The sequence below is a fragment of the Sceloporus occidentalis genome, unplaced genomic scaffold (assembly GCF_023333645.1).
Source record: "Sceloporus occidentalis isolate IW3139 unplaced genomic scaffold, rSceOcc1.0.p SCAF_164, whole genome shotgun sequence".
Taxonomy (NCBI): Eukaryota; Metazoa; Chordata; class Lepidosauria; order Squamata; family Phrynosomatidae; genus Sceloporus; species Sceloporus occidentalis.
The window spans coordinates 85,379-110,823 of NW_028317144.1; the positions used below are offsets into that span (position 1 = coordinate 85,379).

The window sequence follows — 25,445 nt, forward strand, 5'->3', positions numbered from 1 at the left end:
TATTATAGCAACATGAAGTGAAATTTCAGACATACAAATCAAAACTTAGTGGCAGGCGATTTTCTGCTTCGAAAAAGTTGAACAACTCGGGTCGGAATTCATATACCTACATCTGGCTATATCTTTGTTTCCAGTACTTGTTAATATGTCTATGGCTCTTTTGAGCGGGACGTTCAGAGTGGATACAATGCTGCTTAGCCTTGATCTCTAGTCATTTTGAACTGGTCGGCATATTATGACCACCCAATTCCTATAGATATTTCAGTTGAGGCTTGATGCTATGCTCTTGCAGCTCTTGGTTAATTCATATTTTCTGTTGGAAACTGTCATTATTTCTCAAACATGATATCTGTACATTATTAGCTTGATTTGTTCTCATTTCTACCACATAAACACCATTTCTGACATCACCAAAATACTTCTTTAAACCCTCGTCATTGTGATATACACATTTCATGTATGCTTGAGTATTTTAGGAGAGGATGCCAGACTGTCAGAAGGATCTATGACTTTTAGCTTTTCACAGCATGGAATGACTTTTTCCCTGCATTCTCTGTCTGATAAGTAAACTACTGTTCCGTTGGAAAGCATGGATACTGGAGTGAAAACTAGTAGACAGGATTTTTGTAAACGTTTTTAAGCCAATGACAAACTTGGTTAGACAAATGATCCTTTATACGTATTTCTAAGTTCTCTGTGGGAGGTTTTTAGGACTTTTTTTTGGAAGTGATGATTCAAGTCTACTGCATTTTCATAGATAGGCAGGAATACAGACTGGGACTGGTAAAAATGCAGACATTCAATACGTTCCATTGTTTGGAACAGTGACATTTTCTCTTTTGAACACATTCTTCTAGATTATATATATAAAAAAAAACCCTACACATGAATGGCTGCTGTTGAGGGTTATATCTCCCTAAAGAAGCGGGCTCATGATTGTCAAATGCAGGCATGCATTCAAAATTAGACCTGGGGTTCATTACAGAGGCAAAGACCAATGAAGCTCTTATCTCGTAAACCACAGAAACCTTGCAAAGCCTTGAAGCTAAGGAGTCTCTTGGTTGCATAATTCTAATGTACCCCCATGTCTAAACGCTTTAGGCTGCTACATGTTACAATCTCAGAGCAAGGCATCATGAAACGCAATGTCCCCTAACCACCAAGGCTTGGTTGAAAGCAATAATCCTGGCAGTTGGTGTAATGTTCCACATCCACTTAGCACTGACAAAAATAACACAGAAAGCTGTTTTATGATATGTTCAGTGCAAATCGGAAACTACGCTTTCGATGTACCCTTTGCATAGAAATGATGTTTAGACATCTGTCCGCCTCTGTTTTGTGCCTACGGCAAATGTAAGTGTAGTGAAGCTTCTGAGAAATCCCAGCGACACACAGCTGTAACAAAGTGTGTATCCATATGTCATTCGCCTTTTCCACTTGGGTGAACTTGTTCACCGCGGTGAAGCACTGATATACTATGTGTTATATATCGAAATCTAAACATTTAAAGGTGCTGCTCCACCTATGTAAAACATTATATGCACTCTCCAGTATGTTAAGCAATTAAACCTTTGTATATCTGGCATTTCCATCTTTTATATGTAGGTTTAAGCACATTAAAAATAGCACAGAGACATTTAAGAAGCCTTTTAAGTTTCTACACCAATCACCTATCAGCGTCTGCTTAAGTGTTAAATGACGAGTGTTCCTAGTAAAAATTATAAACAAGGCAGAATTGGAATTCATCAGTACTAGGAATGATGCTTCTATTGCTGCATTTAGTTGGAGAAGTGTGCATTCGGCAGAGTAGGTGGAAAAGCTTGCCTAAAATACATGCTTTCTTTTAGTTTTCATGATTCTCGAGGAAAATAAAGAGATACTGATACTGTCAGCGCCATATTAATCTTCCTAGGTCTAACCCAAGGCAGCACCTGCAGTCACCCCCTCCACGCTGCCATCCTGACGGTGGGGATTTCATGTCAGTACTGGTCAGAAGTATACTATGGAGGCCGTGGCAAGTTAACACACTGTTAATGGCCCGCAGTGACATTACAGAGCCTGATCGCAGAGTAAGTGGCTTCATGGACCTGCTGCCACTGCCCCCTGGACCTGCTACATTAGGCCAGAATATGTCAACTAGACACTTTACTGAAGACAGTGAGGAAGGCAAAAGAAACAATGTTTTATTTGCTTTAAGATGTTCTTGAAACCAAGCAATAATTAATAATGGTATAAAATTGAAATCCTATTCCACAAAACAACAGCAAACAGAAGTGCACTGCTCTCTCCATTGAGCAAGTTTTGTGCTTGAAGCACCCAATTGCTGGCAGGAAAGCTCTTCTATTATAATAATCAGGAGCACTCTCTGCACATACGCAGGAGAGAAATAATGAATTGGAGAAATACAGAGTCAACTGAAACTTTTGCAGGAGCCAGACATAATTTAAAGTTAATATATCCATTAGATTGCGTTTGATGGTTGGTTGAAAATGCCCAAATCATTAGCAGGGATGAAATTCTGGAAGCTACAGTCAAGTTAACTCCTGGGACATTAATACAACATTTAGATACAAGAATGCTACTTGCAGATGCACATGTCGTTTGAAAAGAAAAAAATTACCGCTATGCAAATATATTCATCTCTTTAAGGTAAACTGCTTGTTTCATTTTTCATTATTTTTTAAAAACAAATGTTATTGTCAATATTGGCAAAACTGGCTGAGAAAAATGTATAAAAGATACTTGCCAAAGATGCTAGTCTTGAGGTTAATTAAGCATGAGGACATTTAGCATAAAATGCAAACAATGCATTAACAAAAGGCTTCTTTCTTAGGAGCAATTCTGTTATTCCGTGCTATTAAAATTAAATGGGGCTTGGGGAAAGTGGAAAGATCTGTGCTGGTTGATGCACAGACCTTCACCCCCAGATTATTTGCCCCACATTATAGATGGCCCATATAACTTACCGTTTCACTGTTTGTTACAGTTTTACTCTTGGTTTTACAGCATTATGTGTACACTTCAACGTTAAAATGTCTGGGGGATCCTAACGGGTCACTTACTTTCAATGCATCCTTCACTGCAGTCCTGCCTTCTTTGCCCAATAAAACATTGTAAGGATAGAGTCTTTGAATGACATGCTGTGATGACATCATAGGAAATGCATCCTAAGAGAAAATAAATAAAAAAGACATGAGTTTAGCACAATACTACACTATAAAGTAGACAGTGGAACAGAGGCGTAGAATGTGTCCCACCGCTATAGTTCTGGCAAGGCCACAAGTCCTGAAATTCAGTCTGTTACAATATTACGCTGGGTATCGATGCAAAATTAGCATGTGAACAGAACGACAGGATTGGAGAGGCCTCGCTGAGATCAGAGAAAACGCCTAACTATCCCTCATAAAGTCAAACTGTTATATTTATGGTGTTTGTATCAGCACAGCATAAACAACTTTAGCAGTAATGGTTTAGCAAGGAATCTCTTACACTAAATATAGATATATTTTTAGACATACCACAAAGCGTCAGTGAAATGTTTAATGTTAACACAATAAAGTAAAAAAAAACAATGTTAACATTTCTTTAAGCTGTATTTCTGTAGGTCATCGTTTTTTTGGTAATTTTTTTTTAAACATTTGTTAGTAGGATATGATGAAGAGAAAAAGAGAAATATAATAAGCTTCTACAGCCTCACATAGATGAAGCAGGTCCAGGTAAACTCCTGTGGATTTGTATATATAATGGTGGCATGTCTGGGAATTTAGAAGTTAGGTGCTACATTGAAGCTACTGAGTTTCAAGGAAGAAATGTCAGTGGGCAGCTGCCTAATACTGCTTATGTCATAGCCATATGAGTTATAGATTATCTAGACAAATTCTTCTCTGCCAATGCGCAAAGCGGATTCTTACCAAAATGCCAACGGCTGCTGCCAGGCTGTCTGCTGGGAAATCGGGCAGACCCAGGGAAGACGATTCTTGTGAGCAGAGAGTCGTAGCGAACGACAATAGCTGGGAAATTCTGGCAGAGAGATGAAAATAGCATTGCTCTAGATTTCCAATTAGAAGACTTTGCATCTATTTAACCCCCAAATAATATGATTATAACGATTAGACATATTCTGATTATAAATCACTGATATTTATTTCCCCTCCATATATGTTTAGATTATTTTTGGAATAGAGAGTTGGGGGTAGTTATTACAGATCATAACTGAATAAATTATATAAGATGTATAAAATATGTAAATAATTGTGGATACTCCATATAATTCTTTGAGTAGCCTTTCCTCTCACTTAGCTTACACCAAGGCTCTATTCTAGGACCTTTTTTGTTCTTACTTTACACTACCTTCCTTAGAAAATTAATTTTGTCCTTAGGCTTACAGTACTACCTTCCTTCCCTCTTTGATCATGTCATTAGTTGCCTTCCCTTTGTGTCTAACTAGAAGTCAGCACTATTTATAAAACTGAATTAATCTTCCCCGTCTCCAACGCTAACACTTCTTCAACAGTCCTCACACGTCAAGACTATCATCCTTTCCCAAACACACTGTATCTGTATCAACACTGACTGTCACTCATTGACGTATTCGCCCCTCACATTTCTATTTCCAAAAACTGCCACAATCATCTTAAAATATTGCTCATATTACTCTGTTCTATCACAAAATGCAACTATAGTTCTTGTTCATGCACTACAGCCTACATCTCCTCAATAATGTCCAAATATACAACTACCAGGTCTCCCTTCTCATAGGCTACCCCAATCTCTTGGAATACACTACCACAGAGAATCTGATTCTCCCCTTTTTTTTGTTTACGTGTATTTTAGATTTCTAAAAAAGGGAAGAAATGTAGTATTACCTTTCTGCAGGAAGATTTGATCCGATGGAGTACAGTATCTGAAGCTGGTCCTATTTGGATACAAAACAAATTAATATACTAGCAGCATCTTCCCATATGCCTGTATCTGAGCAATGGTCAAGAAGCAGGTAGAAACATCCTCCAGTGAGTAAACACGCTTATAGGCAACAAGAACTTTCAAAGCTTTATACAAAACAGTAACTAAATCTCTGTTCTCACACGGTTGATATTTAATAGAGCGGACCTTGAATGGGAGGTAATAAATGTCTCTTGCTTGGAATCTGGATCGTAACGGTGGGTCGAGAGGATTGCCTGAATACTTGGGTACCGGCAGGCCCAGAGCTATCACTCGGAAATCTTCACTGACACGTACAATCTTCCAGGCATCCAGTTCATTTCTACTGTGTTCCTGCAATGGCAGCCAAACCATGTTTAGTAAATGTGGTTTCTTTGAAACATACACTATACCATGCAAACTATTATCCTGTACCCATCCACTATGGCCAGTTCTAAACAGACACACCCAAATTAAACAAGAGAAAACAAAAATCTGGAACAATTGGCATTAAGAATATTGCAATATTTGGTGTATACAGCCTTGACTGGTTAACGCTGGATATTCATGGTGCAGAAATAAGAACATAATTTTATTTACTTCTGTGTTACCATGAAAGTGCATTCTTTAAGAGGATTATTTTGACTGGAAAATTAGTGTGTAGGAATTCAAATAATGTCAACCTTTACAGGTCACTTTTTTCTAACTTCTTATATTAAAATGAAATGATGGTAACCCAGTGTTCATAAAACTCATATCACACTAATAAAACAGTAAATTGTCTTAGATATGGGTTCTCATTTTTCAAATGTTGGTTCCCAGCAGCTTAATAAGCTATCTTTGGTATTTCAAATAATGGTCCACAGGTCCATCAAAATGTATTCATGAGATTCATTATGAGAGGAAATTAACATAAGTCTACTTCTTCCCAACAGATTCATAATCTGTTACCACGGAGATCAGTAACGGCTATCAGCATGAGCCAAAAATAATGACAATTAATTTTTGAAGTAATCCTTTTTTTTTTAATCTTCTGCAACTAAATTCCTGAGGGATTTTCAAAATTAACATTTATGCTCAAAAATAGCAAAGTCAGAATCCTAACAAAAAAAAAACTAACTCTTTCAGTCAGTTGCATTTTTGTTGCCCACCATTATTGGCAAGTGGTTTCTTCTTCAGTGCAAGTATGAGACATTGTAGTCTTAGACATGATAGTCAGAAGAACACCGTCTTCATACATTGATGGCTGTCTAATGATTACTGAGTTACTTTCTTTTTTGGAGAACCACACATTTAAAAGGACACTTCAACCATCATATACACTTTGATACTTATGATAGCTGAAAAGCCCCTTTAAACGTCTGCGTGGTCCTTGTTGCAAATGAATGGGAAGGGATTCTGCAGAATTCTCCATATGCATTTGCCGCTTTCTCCGGCCTCAAACCTATTGTTCAACCAAACATCTCTTTCCATGTTATATACTCAACACCAGTCACTCCCAGCATTGGCTCGGCAAGGGTTCCAGGGCTGGTTTAGCCGGACCCCCTGCATACATGATCAGAAAAGGCTCCTAATGATTTCCATAGGGGCACTCTCATGGTTTTAATTTTTTCTTAGCATTAATAAACGTACTTCTTTGTTGAGGAAGCTGTCTGGGACACTGGGGTGTCCCTTTAACAATATTCAAACACAATAAAAACATGTATTGCCAGCAGGACACTGAAAACCCTCAGAGATAAACTCAGATTAAATCAGAAAATGCTTCTTGTTTGCTAAAAAGTGAATGTGAAGCTCTGCGTCAGTTCAGAAATAACAATGCAGTCTGTGCCAGAAAATCAGACGGTCTCCACCACAGGTAACTTATCATTACTACTTAACGTTCAAAGGCATATTTTGTTGTGTGCCAGAAACACAAAATAGGCCTCTGTATGAATAGGTGGCCTCCTGACATTCATAGTGTTGAATTTACTGGAAAAGCTTACTCATAATACCATTAATTTTCACTATTCTGGGAGGTTTGAAGAGAAGATTCAGACTATAAACATAAAAAGCAAAACTAGGATGCGATTGTGGCAGTGAAAACCCAAAACATGAATGTGAGCTGTACTTATTAAAGCGTTCTAAAAACAAATGCCCCTAAGAATGAACTGTATGCAATAAACATAGAACAATACAGAGCGACATATATTTACTGGGTTAACTTGATATGTTTGAGGGCTGGGCTATTCTGAGAGATTAAGGTAGTTGTGTTTTAACCACTCCAAGGTAACTTTCCCAGCATCTCTAGGACTAGTCCTGCCACAAGAGGAACCTCCGACCTAGTCACGAACTAGACTTTTCTTTTGAGCAGCCCAACATTTTGCTTCATCCCTCTTGCCCTCCATCCTGACTAAATTTGCGGTCCCTACCTATGAAGCCATACTTACAACACGACGCGGCAAACACAATGCTTCACCCTAGAGATGATGAGCTATATAGGCTTTGCATCACACATCTCATTGTTAACTGAAGCCAAAGGATTTTGGTTTGGCTTCCCCGGGGTAGAGAACATTTGTTTTCTCACATGCTTTTTGCAAAAGTCTGGTGGGTTTAAGATGGCTTTCTTTGTCATAATTCCCCATAAAGCACAGCTTTGTAGCTCTTCCAAAGGATGGGTCCTTCCACCTCGCTTGTAGTTCAGATAAGCTCCCCTGAGTAACCACTGGCTTCTTGGCTGCCACTCTAATGCCCTCCTTACCCGGTTATTACATTTTCGGTGGATGGCTTTATCTGTATGTGAATAAGTGATTAAATAATGTGCCCGGTGATGCAATTGAGCAGCCCAACATTTTGCTTCATCCCTCTTGCCCTCCATCCTGACTAAATTTGCGGTCCCTACCTATGAAGCCATACTTACAACACGACGCGGCAAACACAATGCTTCACCCTAGAGATGATGAGCTATATAGGCTTTGCATCACACATCTCATTGTTAACTGAAGCCAAAGGATTTTGGTTTGGCTTCCCCGGGGTAGAGAACATTTGTTTTCTCACATGCTTTTTGCAAAAGTCTGGTGGGTTTAAGATGGCTTTCTTTGTCATAATTCCCCATAAAGCACAGCTTTGTAGCTCTTCCAAAGGATGGGTCCTTCCACCTCGCTTGTAGTTCAGATAAGCTCCCCTGAGTAACCACTGGCTTCTTGGCTGCCACTCTAATGCCCTCCTTACCCGGTTATTACATTTTCGGTGGATGGCTTTATCTGTATGTGAATAAGTGATTAAATAATGTGCCCGGTGATGCAATTATTTATTTCCCAAACTGTTTTGCTACTCGTTAACTATAGTAATAAAAATCATGGTCCAATAAAAGTATAATTGCATTCCGTGTTTTGTTTTTTCACAATCAACTAAGTACTAAGCAAAACATTTATGAAAATGTAGGCAAAAATAATGGTATTGTTAATAAACTAGAACAGAATATTCATCTGTAGAGTTCATAATTTTATATAATTCAACAGACCCTCTTAAAAGTAACTAGTGAGGGTAAATAAGAGAAGCAGACATTGATAAACTGGTATATTCTAAATAGCCGGAAGCAAGTGCTGTTCTATGTCCCTGCCAAGCTACTGATAACTAATCTCACACTTTGAGATTTGATTTTTACAAAGTTAAAAGCTAATTTCTCTTCTTATATTAGCATTAAGTGATCATTGATTTAAACTAATACAAATGTTTTATAGGAGGACAAAAATGGAAACTCGCCTTTATTGCCTTTGATCAAGTAATTCAATAATTCTACTTGTGTGTTAGGAAAAGCAATTTATCATATATATATATATATATATATATATATATATATATATATATATATAATAAAATTACATGTATTCTCCATATGGCCACGTTAGCTCAAAATCATCTAAACATACTTGGAGAAGCAATTCTATTAACATTCATTTGATATGTTATGTTATCTTGATGTGTTTTTAGGCTTCTCTGTGCAGTACAGTATACTTCATATAAATCGTTAAGCTTTCATTTTGTAAATATACAGGATATTTTAGCTAGTATTTGGTTGTTTGATCCTCTAATCAACTTTGATCACTAGATAGCTAGTACAGCAACAACAGCATGCTTAAATTATCAGGAATTCAAAATATTTAAAAGAAAAGAAATCAGTATGTATGCTAGCATTGGCACCTATGGTAATCTTAAACTACATAAACTTTACATAAAACTTGAGACACTAAGACGCTGTGTATGTATAGGCATTTAGAAACACAAGGTATATTTGTATGTATCTGTCTCTAGGATTCTGGTGAAACCTAGATGTTACTGATACCCGATTCTTGGTTGATGAGTCCACTTTGGTTATTTTTTTATTTTTTTTTATCTTTTGGACTGTTTATCTAGTTTCCGTTACCAGGCTTGTTCCCAATGTTGTTCCTGCCTTGACCTTTGTTTCAGTATCCTGGTTACATTAGCTGGATCAGCCACAGCTAATGGGGTGGCCCCATCAGAATATGGAATGAAGTTGTGCGGTGGAGAAGAACATTTTTGCACTTCTCTTTATGAAGGAAGAACAATCCTTAACAACGTATCATTGTCCATACATATATATATAGCATTTGTTTTTACTAATACGTATAACAGATAACCAGAAGTTGTTTTATATTTACCTGGAGCAGTTTATCGTAACGTTCCGCAGACATAAGGAATCTCCCGTCCTCCAGCTGCATCTCTCTGTTCTCTAACAAATTATTCAGCACAGGTAAGACATTCCTTTCTGCCTTCTCCAAACCTTCCAGCACCAGTATCCTTCCTTCTGTAGCGGCCCGGACTGCACACTTTATAGACAATCAAAGATGAAACAAACATTAGTGTAATCAAGAAATGCTAATGGTGTAATCAAGGAAATCATAGTCTCTGGCATTATGCAATGTACGTTCTACTTAGAACACACCAGAGATCCTGCCGTGCTCGGCTATATACAGATCATTTTAAGGAAAACGAGGATCTGCAGTGAATTCCATTAGAAAATGGTATTATCTGCTACATACAGAAATTGGTACAAATGATTGGATGCAGAGGCATCTCCCCAACATTATAACAATTCAAATTCTTGCAGGAGGCAGAAACTTTATGAGTTTTGCCCTTGTGTTAAAAATATCAGGGATATATTCCCACACCTAATACAGCCAATTCAACTCACAAATTAATAATAAAGCTTTCCAGGACCGAGGAGGCATATATGACACTACTAGGTAATTGAAGAACACAAATACAAATAATCCAATCATAGCTGCCCCACAACAGAAATGAGCATTATTTAATAATTGTCTTGCATACGATATATATATATATATATATCACTCAGCTATGTCTATGAAAAATAATACAATATTAAAAATGAACAATTGTGTCTTTCGGTAACGCACCTTTGTAAATACTATGCAAGTACAGAGGAAACCATGTGTTACTATTCCCAGTTATAAAAATAGTTTGAGCAAGCAGGTTTCCACATCTCACAGCAAGTACAAAAACAGGCAGATTAGAAGAGCCAAAGGGTTCCTTCCTTCTGAAAGCCAAAATCTATGGTTTCTAAATTGGAAAATCAAAATCTATACAACCTTTAACAAATATTTATTTATATTTTTAATATAGAACAGTGGCATTCAACCCAATATTATAAAAAACAAATAGGCAATCAGAACAATAGCAATCTGAAAGGTCAAATGGCTTTTAACTTTTTTTTTACGACTAGACGGTATGCAGCAAAATTTATTCTCTGTGAGTCACGTCGGACATACTGAAATTACACAGAACATGATTTCCATCGAGCTAATTAGAAAATATTTACTTAGCTATATCCCAATACACCTACTTACCATCTGCCCAATTATAACTCGTTTAACATGTTAAAATGGAAAACAAAATAAATGTGTTCCACTGAGAATGACCAGCAATACCCCCAGCTGGCCTTTTGACAGAATTAGACCAAACTCGGCGAATGCTGTATATTAACAGGTTCCCTGTACAGGTTTACTGAGTGCGTAAAAGAAGAAGAGAATAAACAAGCTTTCCCAGACACGGTAAAAATGTTTACAACGGAAATAGGGCAGCTCTTTGGAACGTCTGATTCTGGATTATAAATGTGAAAGCTTAAAGGACTGAATTTTTTACAGCAGACCAGCTGGGCTGAACGGTTTCTAAATAGCCAAGAGTGAAGTGAAGAGTCACTAAAGACATATCTCAAGTGAGAGGAATAAAACTTTGCAGAAATGTGTCCAGGACTAAGGAACTGCTATACATCCTACACATCATTAAAAAACATTTTATTAATTAATGTGAATAATTATAGCATGTGTAAGCCACATTCTCAGATCCGTACATTTTGTACAAAAGTATAATCCAGAGTACATGATGTGACACTCCATGGTGGACATCTCATAAAACTAGAGGGTCATAGGTGTGATGGGAGGGTTGTGGGCAAGTGGAAGAAGCTCCCAAAATAAGTGGTGGAGTTAAATATACAGATGGAATTTCGAAATACATGGGATAGGCGCATAAATACTCTGAATCTAAGACAAGAATAAGGACTTCTTAAGGTTTGAGTCTTCACATCAGAAAAAAATGGGTCAGGGTCAGGCCGAATGGCTCTTATTTTTATACAGGCGCATGTATGTTTACAGGCATCCTGTGCCATAAACAGCTACCATCTATTATTGTAGTAATATTACTTTAACTATTATTGTATTTATTTATGAACATAAATCTGGAACTTGGAAAACCAAGAAAGTTGATGTGTCACTTATTTTCAAATGTACTAAACATCATACATATACACCTTCTTGTTCTAAAAACAACGCATTCATGGAACAAGAGATCCAAGCGCACAGAAGCACGCGTGGCACGCGGGCAGGCTTGTGTGTGGGTAATAGCAGGTGGTCTTTAAACAAAGGGGTCTTTCCACAGCATTAAACAAAATTATTGATGTGTTTTAATAGCCCCTGGCCAAGCTTATGTCAACATGGGCAACATTTTTAAAAATCATTTTATTTGTCACTGGTAAACACGTCCATCTTTTGAAAGAAATAGATATAACTACTGATATATTTTCAGAGGATTAACTCACCATATTCTTCTAGAACATAAGATAAATATCCCCAATACTGTGTTTTCTGGCTGGGGTCTGCATCTTCCCGACATACATTTTTAACTGGCACTGAAACAGTTCATGTGGGATACAACACACGCCACTCACTCGCATGTACAAATTAACACGGTGTCTTCGGCAGGCATATACAATTAGCTCTGTCGCCTGTTCCATTTTTGCAATTAGCTTCTTGGCCCCTCTTGTAGCTAGCATATATTACCAGGCAATTTATTTCAAATGGATTGCTGATGTTGTCAATTTGCAGACACACACGGTCTAATTTTAAGCAACTGGAATACATTATTTATTTATAGCAGTAAAAATGAAAATCACAAGCACATTACAGGAGATGCTATTTTGTAACTTGGACTTACTTTCTGCTTATTCTCTGTCACAGAAAGGGACCTGGACATTTTGTTAGGATACATGGCATCATGAACACCAGATGCCTCTGCCAGAAAGCTTAAAATGGCCCATGGTTGTATCTTCCAGCGGGACAATGATCCAAAAGATACATCAAAATCAACACAAAAATTGTTTACTGACCACAAAATCAAAGTCCTACCGTAGCCATCCCACTCCTCTGACTTGAACCCAACAGAAAACCTGTGGGGTCAACTGAAGAGGAGAGTCCTCCAGCATCGATCTCGATAGGAATGGTCTCAGATCCCTTGCAATGTATTCTCCAAAATCATCAGACATTATAGGAGAAGACTCTGTTATCTTGGCAAAGGGAGGTAGCGCAAAGTATTGACTAAAAGGGTGCCAATGATTGTGCCACACACATATATTTAACATCATTTTTTGGATAAAGCTGTGTTATGTTTGCAATTACTTGATATCCACGAGCAGGGTGTTTTTGTGTATTGTTTGAAGAGAAGATCAAAAGGTTAAACAAGAAAGACATTTCTTCACAGCTTCCTTTACCAAGGGTACCAATATCACCGGCACTGTATTTAACAGTCTTTTAAAAGCTGCTGTTTCACTAAGATAAAACATCCATTAAACGCTCTAATACAGGGCCGGCCCGACAATGGAGCCGAGTGGGGCAACCGCTCCAGGCGGCACTTTTGAAGGCCCAAGCCCTTTTTTTTTTTTTAAAGCGAAAGAGAGAAAGGGGCGCCAAGTGGTTTTCGCTTACCAAGCTGTCAGTACCCGCTCGGCGCCCCTCTCTCTCTCCTCTGCGGCGAGTCTTCCTGTTCGGTCTCGGTGCCGGCTTGTAATGCTGAGTGCCGGAAGATTTCCTCATAGCCGGCACCGAGACCGAACAGGGAGACTCGCCGCAGGACTGCTGAAAGGTAAGTACAAAGGGGGGGCAGGGACGGAGGGGGAGGGAGAGGAAGGGTAGATAATGGAGGGGGGGCGTCAGGGATGGAGGGAGAGGAAGGGTAGATAAGGGGGGCGTCAGGGACGGAGGGAGAGGAAGGGTAGATAAGGGGGGGGGCGGCATTTTAAAATTCGCCTCAGGCGGCATTTTGCCTTGGGCCGGCCCTGCTCTAATATGTTAAGCAAATAAACCTTGGCAGATCTGGCATTTTATTCCTCCTTTTGAAGGAAGCATTGCATAAGAACAACACAGAAATTAAATTTACATTACTCAAAGAATTATTTCTTGGCAACACTTGGGAATTCCTTTCCAAATAAAAAAAAAAAATGAAGGAAGCAAGATTTTACTTGAAAGGTTTGGTCATTCAAGGGTACTAGGAATTATTTTAATCCTGCATATATTAACAAATGTGTTAAATTCACAGAGTAGGTGGAACAGAATCTTGAGTAGGGGTGTCTAACTCTTTAGATTCAGAAATAAACAGTAATCCCCCACCTTTAAAAGCATACACACTTCTTTTTGGGCCCCTGTGCAAATGGTAACTGGGCAAGAATTAACTATTCATTTAAAAATATTTAACTACAATGTTCTTTTTTCTATTGTCACATTTGTTGATTCAGTGTAATTACAAGCTCATAGATTACCCCCAAACACTATGTGAATTTGAGTAAATTATTTTAAGTTGATTTACAGAATACACATGATAAATTAGAACAAGCAGCAGTAGAATTGGTTTAAATTAATTTACCGAGCTTTGATACTAAATGATCTGTCAGGATGGAGATGGGGTGGTTGCCCATATCTAAACAAAATGTATATGATCAGTGACATGTATTAATCTAAAAGCTTGAAGAGCAGAATAAACCTTCAGAAATGAGTTCCCGTCTCTCTATTGATGCTACCGATTTCCCTCACCATTCAAGATTTCTATGCCAAATATAATCCCATGTTCATTAAAAAATCAAAGAAGAAAACCAATGTGTAAAAGGAACATTATTTGGCCAGCAATTAATAATGGTTTAGCTTTCAAACTTGTTCTGCACACATGGCCAACACGGAGTGTCAGCGACTTGCCTGGTCAATGTAAAAAGCCGTCCCGGCACGGATTTCTCTCCTCTGCTTGAGGTCAGCTTCAGTAGTATCTCTGGACAAAGCAATGTATTCTACCTCTCGCTTGGTGAGCTCCTAAAATGAGTTATGGAATATTATAAATAACACTTTATCTATATTACCAGATAATAATCCACCACACAATTGCCAAACAAAACATACCAGCTGTGACATTACACTTAAAGATACACTTTGAAAAACAAAGTGGGCACAAGTGAGGCTTACCATCTATATCATTGGCTTTGATCTACATACCAAAAGGGACTACTCAATCATCTGTGTTAATTCTAATATGTTCCTTCTTTTAATTGTTATCTTCTTCACTCTGGCCCTTAGTGTTTGTCAATAACCCCCACAAACACTTAACGTTCTCGCAGTTCACATAATTAAGCAATAACAGTAGGCTTAAGTCTTACCTTTTGTTTTCCCTATATATTATCCATTAATATAAAGTATGTGAACCCAAGAAACATAAGCTTACCAAATATTGCATAGCAATAGATCGTCTCAAAGGTCCAGGAGGTCCAATGAGAAATATATCTTGTCCTAGGAGGTCTTTTTGCATAATCCATCTCAGATGATGTACTACTGCCTGGCATAAAGGTTCAGGGGCTAAAGACAAACAGAAAACAACCCAGTTATAAACCACTCATTTATCACAGAAACAATGCTCATATGCACAACGTGTTATAAAATAAGAATAAACTCACTGCTTCTTTTCAATCTAAATGGAATATTTAATGCTATAGGTTCTTTTATTTCACATTGGATAAAATCGCTCATTTAAAGATAAGGCAAGGATGGAGTTAGTACATTGAATTCTTATAAAACTATACACAATATTCTTATATAATATTATATATTCTTCTTTTCAAACACTAAGGGAATTATTTCTCATTTTCATTGCATCTCTGAAGTTTGTCTACATCAGCTTTCGATTTCCTGGATCTGAACAATTATATATTGAATTTCACATATTTGATCATGGTATTTCACGCTTCAGAATATAAAATACTATAAATATCTAGCTATACTATATTCTGCATTTAGAATCATGTTATTATATGCAAAGCTTAAAGTTTTCAGTGGATTTGAAGAACACCAGGTACACCAGTAAGCACTCTTTAATGAAAATTGATCAAGCTAAACCAATATAGAGCGAAACACAACATAATCAATCAAATTTACAAATTAAAGCTAATTATTGACTCATTTGTCAGATGTTCCAATTCAATTTTGCCATAAGCTTCTCACTATATATCCATTAAAGTAAAGCTGTTTTTCTTCATTCTACAGATTAAATGATTTTCATGATTAATTGTTAGCCAGAACAAAACGAGCACAACTCCAGTATATTAAAATGAAAAAGCCTACCATTATCGATCAATTAGTTTCATACTTGTGGCTGACAAACCAAGATCGGGGCTTACAAGCTAACAAACAGAGCAACGAATAGATACATTGTACCAACAGGAGAACCAAAGCTACAATATAAAAGGTCTCAATCACGGCGATACATGTATAGACAAATGAGAGAAGAAGATAAGGAGATCAGTGCCCACTTAACAACCTATAAGTGCAGGGTCCTGATTAGTCAAAATGCCGACAACCGAAGCCCGTTTCATCCCTAAACAGGTATTGTGCATGTTCCAAGCGTGTGGTGTTACAACGCTGCCTGGCCAGGCTGGGGGGCACCATGTGCTATTTTGCACATGGTCAGTTTGATAATAACGCCACACTGCAGAAATAACCGCGGGGTTAGAAATTATCCCAAATTTTGAAATCTATAAATTTAGCTTCAAAACTAGTTTCGTCTACACATAAGTTTCTTTATTTCATCGTATACATGAGTGTCAGGAAAGAACGAGATGTTGGTGCTGTTACCGTGAAACAAAAGTGAAAAAATAGGTAGGTCAGTTTTTAGCATGTCTTTGGTCGCTGGCAAACCTTTTAGAAGGTGATTGAAAAGGCAACTTGGAACCAATGAACGCCGCTGATCAGAACCAGATAAAGGAATTCTTGCATCACATGTTTGTCAAATCTACTTAAAGACAGCTTAATCAACTCAAAGATCAAGAGATCTAAAGTCTGATGTACATACAGGAACTTGCCCCGTATGACTGATTTTCTGCATTGCTACATATTTTCCACATTTAGTTATTTCGGTCAGATCATTTTGTGGGTTCTAAATATAGAGGGGGGTGTCTGAGAGAGCGTGACACCAACGTTATTGCTCCAAACTCAATCAGTGAAAAGCATTATTAAGGTCAATTTAAAAAAAGTTTTGTTAAACAGCCAGATCGGATTTGAGGCCAGATCTACCAAATGTAAATATAACTAATGCTGCTCCTAGCCATCAGATTAAAGCTATCAGAACATAAAGTACCAAGGGCGCATCATGCCATGTTAAAAAGGACGTTCTGAACGGAAACGTTGTTATTGCATATCAGTCTGAGAGGGTTTAGGACAGTAGTAAATCTTCCTGTCAAAACCTCTCAAAAAGCAGGGAGTAAGTTCCTCAAGGAAGTCACAAAGAACCTTAGGGATCAAGGGATCTGCAGGGCTGTCTCCACCATCGCACTGCGCAAACATGGGATTCATGGCCAAGCAGAAAGGTGGAGGCCACTGCAACGGGGTCCGTCAGCAACGACCCCTAACACACAGCCAAGTCTATCTCAGAATGACTGAAGAAAGATGACTTATAGGACAACCAAAAATAGCAGAAGTGTATGAGGGATTTTAAGGAAGGCTAATATATATATAATGGCAGATAAAACACATAAAACATTCTTCAATGTCATCTTGAAAGAAAACTCCTACTTCTGTTTCTACGGTGATATCTCCTAGAAGCAACTGGGCTATTTTTTCTGAGATTTACTATATACTTCATTTGTGAGTGATTTGTTTCTAAATAGGGGGTTTTCATCTTACTTGATGAAAATGACACTTGAATCATTTCCTATAACTGTTGATCATTTAAATAAAACAAAATACCTAACATATATTTAATCACACCAATGTGACTCACTCAAAATGCGTAGGGCGGTTTGTTTTTAAACTATACATAAAACGTTTTCAGAAAAATCACTCCTACATAGTAACTGTATTCTGGGAATTTAGCCAAGTCAGAGAGTTACTTTTGAAACGATCCACTGTTCCAAGCATTATATACATACTGCAACGCAGCAGCTCTAACACAACGGTTGGATTTTAAGATATCAAAAGAATTAATTTTTTTTCTCACATCACATAATATTGGGACAATTCTGAGGGTTACCTTCCTCCTAGAATCTATACTATATTTGCTTAGATTCTTTTTAGAGAATTATTTTTGGCAGTTTAAGTAACCGCTAAAATATTTCAAATGCTGTATGGCGCTATGTTCTAATCTGCTGTTTTATGTTGGAAATTCAAGTAATTTTTTTACTGCCTTTTCACATCTGACAGATCAGGCTATCATGTTAAATTAGGACAAAGGGTTTTGCATACTGGACTAGTGAAGCCCAATTACAGGAACCCAGAAGGCTTGAGACAGACAGAGCAAAATGAAAATCAACTATGATGTTTACAACTCTTCGAGCGTGTCGGGTTTCTTACATGATACCGAAGGGGGGCCACATTAGTTGCCATATTGCCTATTTGCAAATCATGGCTTCTTTATAGGCCGTCCTCTAACATATGATATGAAATTGAGTACATTTCAGATTCTGCCCAAATAAAAACATGTATACTGCACACTGTTATAGAAATAAAAACATCAACTGCACATTTGCCCAAAATTTGGCGAAAATCAAGCGCAGTGTAGATGATGTTTTCCTTGCTACATTAAGTAGTCCTTCGCTTATTTATGAATGCCCAGTTCAGTTTAATTTGCTTATAATAAACGAAAGGAGGACATTTTCAGCACCACAGACAGCTCTAAATAATTTAACTCTGTCTTGCCACATTATATTCAACTAAGTACGAAGGTTTTCAAATAATGGACCCCGAAAATAATATAGAAAATGCTATTAAAAAGGCTGCGAACATAAAAGAAAGGTTAACCAAGTACATCTGCATGTATAGCGCAAACATTTGCTTACTGTAGTTTTGTGGCACCAGTTCTGGGTTCTTTGGAGCCTTCAGTTTATAGGATACATCTCCGATATTAACCGTGTCACCTGCAAGAGGAGAAGGAAAGGCCAGACACATTTGAAATATTTTAATCTGTTTATGTCAAAAATTAAATTGTAGGTGTGATATTAACAAAACCGATGCCCTCCAAGCACACGACGTAAAATGCCATCTGTAGCTGCTTTTTTATGTTGCTTTGACTTGGTTCGGAATCTCTGACAAATAAAACATGTGGCTAATAATATAAATGTCCAATAGCATTTATTCTTTAGTCTCGCTTTAAACATAAACTGCAGGTTTCAGTATGGAAACATTGTTACCATTTCCACCTTCGATTGGAAAAAATAACAGGACTGCTAATCATGTGGTGTTTTTTTATGATACAGCTAACTAAATGATCCATATAATATGTCTGTCCAGGTCATGTGATGTCTGCATTAAGAGAGATCATGGTTATATACTGCATATCCACCAAAAGCACTTAGGGGCCTAATACCTTTTCGTTAAACGCTGGGGAGTTTTTCGCGTATAAGGCTGTTGCCATTATGAACAGAACTGCATCAACATACAACAGTATGCCCATAAAATGACCAAAATCAGTATTAACCAAACCTACCACGTCTGATTTCCGTTCTTTACTTGGGCACTGAGCAAGGCTTTAAACGTTACAAGTAACGCACTCCAGACATTTGTACTATCTGTCCTTTCGATTGCACTGTGTCCATGAAACTGTACCTGTCGAAGTAGTGTGGCTCCGGAGAAGGACTTGAGGCGCAGCTCCCCGATGGTTCAATAGCTGGTTCAGTAGACATCTGACCCTTCTCAGAGATGAGGCTGGGAGAGACGCTGGGGGTGGTAAGCGAAGGAGTGACTGCATGGGGAAGGGGGCTTCCTACAATGGGGAAAAGAAGAATGGCATGTACTAAGTATGAAACCTGAGTAGGAGCACCAAATAAATATTTCAGCTCATCAACTTTACTATGCAGGTTGAAGGGCCAAGCTCTTAGTTGCCCATGTACATTCACTTTGCTAGTTAAGTATACAAACGGTTTAAACTTAGTCATGTGTGTAACAGACATACCGTAACTTTGCATCATAGACTTAGTGTGTAGGCATGGCCCCCGAGTCTCTTTGATTTTCAGATTATGAGCTGTGGCTAGAAATTCTGTCCACGTTTCATGTAGTTTTGAAATTCCAAATATAGCCACTAGGGTGTCTCATGTAAATATAGGGACTTACACCCTGGATCCTTTGTGTGTTCCTTTTATGGGCTCCCAGCTCAGTTCATTTTGGTGAATGCATGATGGAAACGACTGAACGTAACGTGCTTTCAACCATTATATTGCATGCCCTCCTGCACCAAGACCCTGCTTTACATTTGGTAGACATATGAATGTGAATCTGAAATGACCTTAAAGTGCATTATGCTTTATAATTACACTAAATGTGAATGAGACAGGGCCAGAGGAAAAGAATACATCTGCATAATATACACAAATGTATAGAATGTGTGTGTGACACTGCTCAGTGTGTGTGTCAGTGACACTGCTCGGTGTGTGTGTGTGTGTGTCAGTGACACTGCTGTGTGTGTGTGTCAGTGGCACTGCTGCGTGTGTGTGTGTGTCAGTGACACTGCTGTGTGTGTGTGTCAGTGGCACTGCTGTGTGTGTGTTTGTGTCAGTGGCACTGCTGTGTGTGTGTGTGTGTGTCAGTGACACTGCTGTGTGTGTGTGTGTGTGTGACAGTGACATTGCTTGGTGTGTATGTGTGTGTGTGTCAGTGACACTGCTGTGTGTGTGTGTCAGTGACACTGCTCGGTGCGTGTGTGTCAGTGGCACTGCTGCGTGTGTGGGTGTCAGTGACAATGCTGTGTGTGTGTGTCAGTGACAATGCTGTGTGTGTGTGTCAATGACACTGCTGTGTGTGTGTGTTAGTGACACTGCTGTGTGTGTGTCAGTGACACTGCTGTGTGTGTGTGTGTCAGTGGCATTGCTCGGTGTGTGTGTGTGTGTGTCAGTGTCACTGCTATGTGTGTGTGTCAGTGGCACTGCTGTGTGTGTGTGTCAGTGACACTAGTGTGTGTGTGTGACAGTGACATTGCTTGGTGTGTGTGTGTCAGTGACACTGCTGTGTGTGTCAGTGACACTGCTGTGTGTGTGTCAGTGACACTGCTGTGTGTGTGTGTGTCAGTGACACTGCTGTGTGTGTGTGTGACAGTGACATTGCTTGGTGTGTGTGTGTGTATGTGTCAGTAACACTGCTGTGTGTGTGTGTCAGTGGCACTGCTGTGTGTGTGTGTGTGTGTGTGACAGTGACATTGCTTGGTGTGTGTGTGTGTCAGTGACACTGCTGTGTGTGTGTATGTGTCAGTGACACTGCTGTGTGTGTGTGACAGTGACATTGCTTGGTGTGTATGTGTGACAGTGACATTGCTTGGTGTGTGTGTGTGTGTGTGTGACAGTGACATTGCTTGGTGTGTATGTGTGACAGTGACATTGCTTGGTGTGTGTGTGTGTGTGTGTGACAGTGACATTGCTTGGTGTGTATGTGTGACAGTGACATTGCTTGGTGTGTGTGTGTGTGTGTGACAGTGACATTGCTTGGTGTGTGTGTGTGACATTGCTTGGTGTGTGTGTGACAGTGACATTGCTTGGTGTGTGTGTGTGTGACATTGCTTGGTGTGTGTGTGTGTGACAGTGACATTGCTTGGTGTGTGTGTGACAGTGACATTGCTTGGTGTGTGTGTGTGTGTGTGTGTGTGACAGTGACATTGCTTGGTGTGTGACAGTGACATTGCTTGGTGTGTGTGTCAGTGACACTGCTCGGTGTGCATGTGATACGAGTGGCGTTAATAGGGAAAATACATGTGTATAAACCGCGAAACACAGAATGTGTGGCAGACACAATAAGTATGACACATGCCGTGCGGCTTCGCCCTCTCTTACTTTGTCACTTTAAGTGTCCTCTACAGGTCCTGCTTTTGATACCGGCTCCGGTGCTGTTGGGGAAGGAGAACGGAGGAGCACAAAGTCCGTCCGGAAATGCTTCCCCCCGCCGCGTTCTACATGGCAGAGACGGCTGTGCGGCGCTGCGGGCGGTCACATACCCGGAAAGAGACCGGTGTGCGGGCGGCCTGTGCGATACACAACTTACACAACTCAGTGTCTGTGCGTGTGTTCGCCGTATGTTGCTATTTACTAAGAAAGTATTATTATACCTTCTAAACATCCCAGTGCTAGCTGCTAGGTGTTGTGTTATAGATTGTGCTAACATTGGTTTACTTTAGGTTGTGTATATATATATATATATATATATATATATTAAACACTCTGTATTTGCTTGCTGGATACTGGTAAAATATGCAGAACAGAAATATATATATATATGTCATACTTTATATGATTTATGAAACAAAAGGAATTAAATTCAAAAAGCTAAATTAAATTCCACCCATATATAATTTACATTCACTTTTCTAGTTAAGTATACATATGGTTTAAACTTACTCATGTGTGTAACAGACATACCGTGAATAGAACCGTTAAAAAGGCCTTTCTCTTTCCATCATATACTTAGTTTTCTAGTGTTTTCTCTATATAGGTGCAAAAATAATCTTCTTCATGGGTTCCTTGGAAAAGACAACGCTCAGTACATCAAAACCCACTGCCCTGTTCTTCTCCCGCATCCTGGTCGCTCAAAGACAAGTTAATGGAATCATGGATTGGAATGTGGTCCGCTATACACAGATTGACGGTGTGCCAAGTGTAGTGTTGTGTGTTAGTTTCCTTGTGGAGTAATGAACCATACCACGCCATCCTGGAATTATTTGCATAGAATACATTTCGCATTTACAACATGTTTACTGAAGTATGTTTAAGGTCACAAACAAACAAAAAAAAATTGGGACAAAATATATTAGTTCTTTTAGGCATGAAGAAGTTCAATTCTTTTTTTTTTTGTAAGTATGGAGAATGGAATACTCCAGAGGAGCCAGCAAAGCAAACATGCATGTCTTCAACTGCTTGCTGATCCTGGCACAAAGGCCCTGAAAGGCCTGATCTCCAGGCTGGGATCAACTAGATCAATGATGGAGAGATTTTACAGGATGAAGGTTGGAATCATATTGTAAAGTCAGAAGTATAATATATATGTTTTTTCTCTTAAGATTGGATCATTTGAGTAATGACCAAACATTTCTGCCTGTTATTAGGACCGTCAGCATCTTCTTGGCAGGGCCACGGCCGGACCAGGAATAGAAAGCAGCCCTGGAAATATTTAAACGAGGGGTGCAACTAGAAACCATAGAGCTCCAGTGCGAACATATCCCTGGGGCACCCCGGCTTTACAAACAATATGTCCCACAGTGCCACCTTTGCCCCCCAACAACTTACAGTGAAGGAAAAAAATATTGATCCTCTGCTAATTTTGCCCACTAACAAAGACATGCTCAGTCAAAGAATTTTAATGGTAGGTTTATTTGAATAGTGAGAGACAGCATAACAACAAAAAAATCCAGAATAACGCATTTCAAATAAATTATAAATTGATGTGCATTTTACTTAGTGAAATAAGTATTTGACCCTTTACAAAACATGACTTAGTACTTGGTGGCAAAACCCTTGTTGGCAATCACAGAGTCAGACGTCTCTTGTAGTTGGCCACCAGGTTTGCACAAATCTCAGGAGGGATTTTCTTCCACTCCTCTTTGCAGATCCTCTCCAAGTCATTAAGGTTTCGAGGCTGACGTTTGGCAACTCAAACCTTCAGCTTCCTCCACAGATTTTCTATGGGATTAAGGTCTGGAGACTGGCTAGGCCACTCCAGGACCTTAAAAAGTTTTATTACAAAAAATATGATATGAAATCTATAGTAAGATCTTATTTGAAGAGCCGATTCATAGAAATATTTTTTTTTTTAAAAATGTTAAAATAATTCATAGATTTTACCAGCTTCCTAAATCAACATCACACTGTATGTCATTTTAATATTGTACATATCCCTTCGTGTTAAAAGCAAGAAAAAGACAATTATTTTCAGCAGGAGAACGGGCTAAAATATTCAAAAATATAGAAAATACTTTTTTTTTTAAATGTTACTTCATAAAGGCATGTATATCAAGTTCAAGATTCAGACCTCTTTAAAAAGTTTGCATTTTATCAATCCACTCTGTTTGATGTTGTAACAACTTTTTTACCTCTCGGACAATTTGAATAACCACATCAATTCCAAACCATATAAAATGTTCCATTCTAAAAGTGGGACAGTGGATCCGGTGTTGAGGCACACTTAATATTATATTTTTATCTTCAATTGACCTTTTATGTTCCAAAATTCTCCCCCTTAATGGTCTGTACAAACAATACATTGAGCTCCACAGGGTCATTGTAAAAGTATACTACATTTTTTGCTAAACAATGGATGAAGTGTTGAATCTCGAACCTGTAGTTTTTTCTTTTGAAATAAACACATTTTGCATTTTTCACTTTTTTTTTAGATTTAATTAAAAACATGTGTTTTAATATTCTATCTTTTGAATTTGGTAGTACACCTGGGGCTAGTTTCTTCTTAGGATTTCCTGGTCTTTTATATATGATAATAGGTTTTTCTGGGAAGTGTTTTCCCATAATCTTGTCCTGTTTTAATATAGACCAATATTTTCTAAAAAATATTCTTAATTTTAAATTGCTAAAATTGGTTATAAATGCACAAAATCAATATGTATGCACCAGAGTACCAGGCGCGTACCACAGCTAGAATGGCTTTGAATAATCTGGTGTACCCAATTAACCATATAGGTAGTTGCATAGCTGGGTGCAAGCCTGGTACCTATGGCAGTTTCAGACTTTGTAAATAACAATTGTTAAACCAAACACATTAAGAGTTCTATACATTTCTATATACAATCTCATTGACTAGGGTCCATTTGGGTCCTTGGGACATAGCCTGCTCTACTGCTTGTAAACCTTTATGGTGTTGGAGAACGTGTATAAGAAAGATACATCCACTGTGGCCCATATATAAATCCTGACACTCTACAAAATTAAAATCTTTCAGAATATATGTAGAATCCTTAACATATGAGGGGGTCATAGGTGCATATCTCTGGAGAAAATCCCACTAATAATCTGATGACCTTGAGTTCTTAAAGAGTCTTTGTGGATTTTGGGAAGGAAATAGAAAACTGATGTTCTGGGTTTATCTACACACAATTATTGATATTCTTTTCTTTCCAATATTCCTCTTTCCAATCTTTTTCTGATTTGTTGTGGGATTATGATCTAATTCTTCGAATGTGTTCTTATCTCCCAGAATTCGTTCTGCCTCTTCCATATAATATAAACGATCCATAGTCACTATACTGTCTTCCCTATGCGTATAGTTTAACTAGATTCTGATCCCTTTATCTCATCATTCCAATCATTTTAATGCTTCCTGTTTTGTAAGATTCATTTTTGATATATTTTTCCCATCTTTTAATGCTAGTGCTCTAAACACTTCTAAATAATGTTGTTTATCCGAAGCTGGGTAAAAGTTAAATTGGGGTTTAAAATCGGTTAGGAGAAAATTATTGTTATTTAAAAAAACATCTGTTAACTTTCTTAACAACCTTTGTGTATCCATAAATAAATTACATTTGTAAGAATGTTCTCTTTCTGGCAAACTTCAAGCACTTTCCTAGAACATTTAATATTTGTGTATTCAATTCCTGATAAATTAAAAATACTTTCTTGTGGATCATTTATATTTAAAGAAACCCCTATTTCTAATCTAGAACTTCGTCTCCCTCTCGTTTTCCTTCTTCCCTGATTATTCTTTTCCTCTTGTAGGGGATTAAATTGG

At 38.2% G+C, this 25,445-nt stretch overlaps 1 protein-coding gene across 1 annotated transcript in view; it reads right to left on the reverse strand.

Moving 5' to 3' along the window:
* LOC149279479 (von Willebrand factor A domain-containing protein 8-like) overlaps positions 1 to 25,445 on the reverse strand; it is a gene marked incomplete at its 3' end in the record, with an annotated part of 134,341 nt that overhangs the window by 83,064 nt on the left and 25,832 nt on the right. Inside the window, exons 2-9 of the mRNA XM_089501115.1 lie at positions 18,575 to 18,652; positions 14,974 to 15,104; positions 14,457 to 14,567; positions 9,579 to 9,746; positions 5,110 to 5,274; positions 4,866 to 4,915; positions 3,912 to 4,020; positions 3,063 to 3,167 (exon numbers count right to left, since the gene is read on the reverse strand). Of these exons, the coding sequence (XP_089357241.1) occupies positions 3,063 to 3,167; positions 3,912 to 4,020; positions 4,866 to 4,915; positions 5,110 to 5,274; positions 9,579 to 9,746; positions 14,457 to 14,567; positions 14,974 to 15,104; positions 18,575 to 18,652 (917 nt within the window). The remainder of the gene's footprint in view (positions 1 to 3,062; positions 3,168 to 3,911; positions 4,021 to 4,865; positions 4,916 to 5,109; positions 5,275 to 9,578; positions 9,747 to 14,456; positions 14,568 to 14,973; positions 15,105 to 18,574; positions 18,653 to 25,445) is intronic.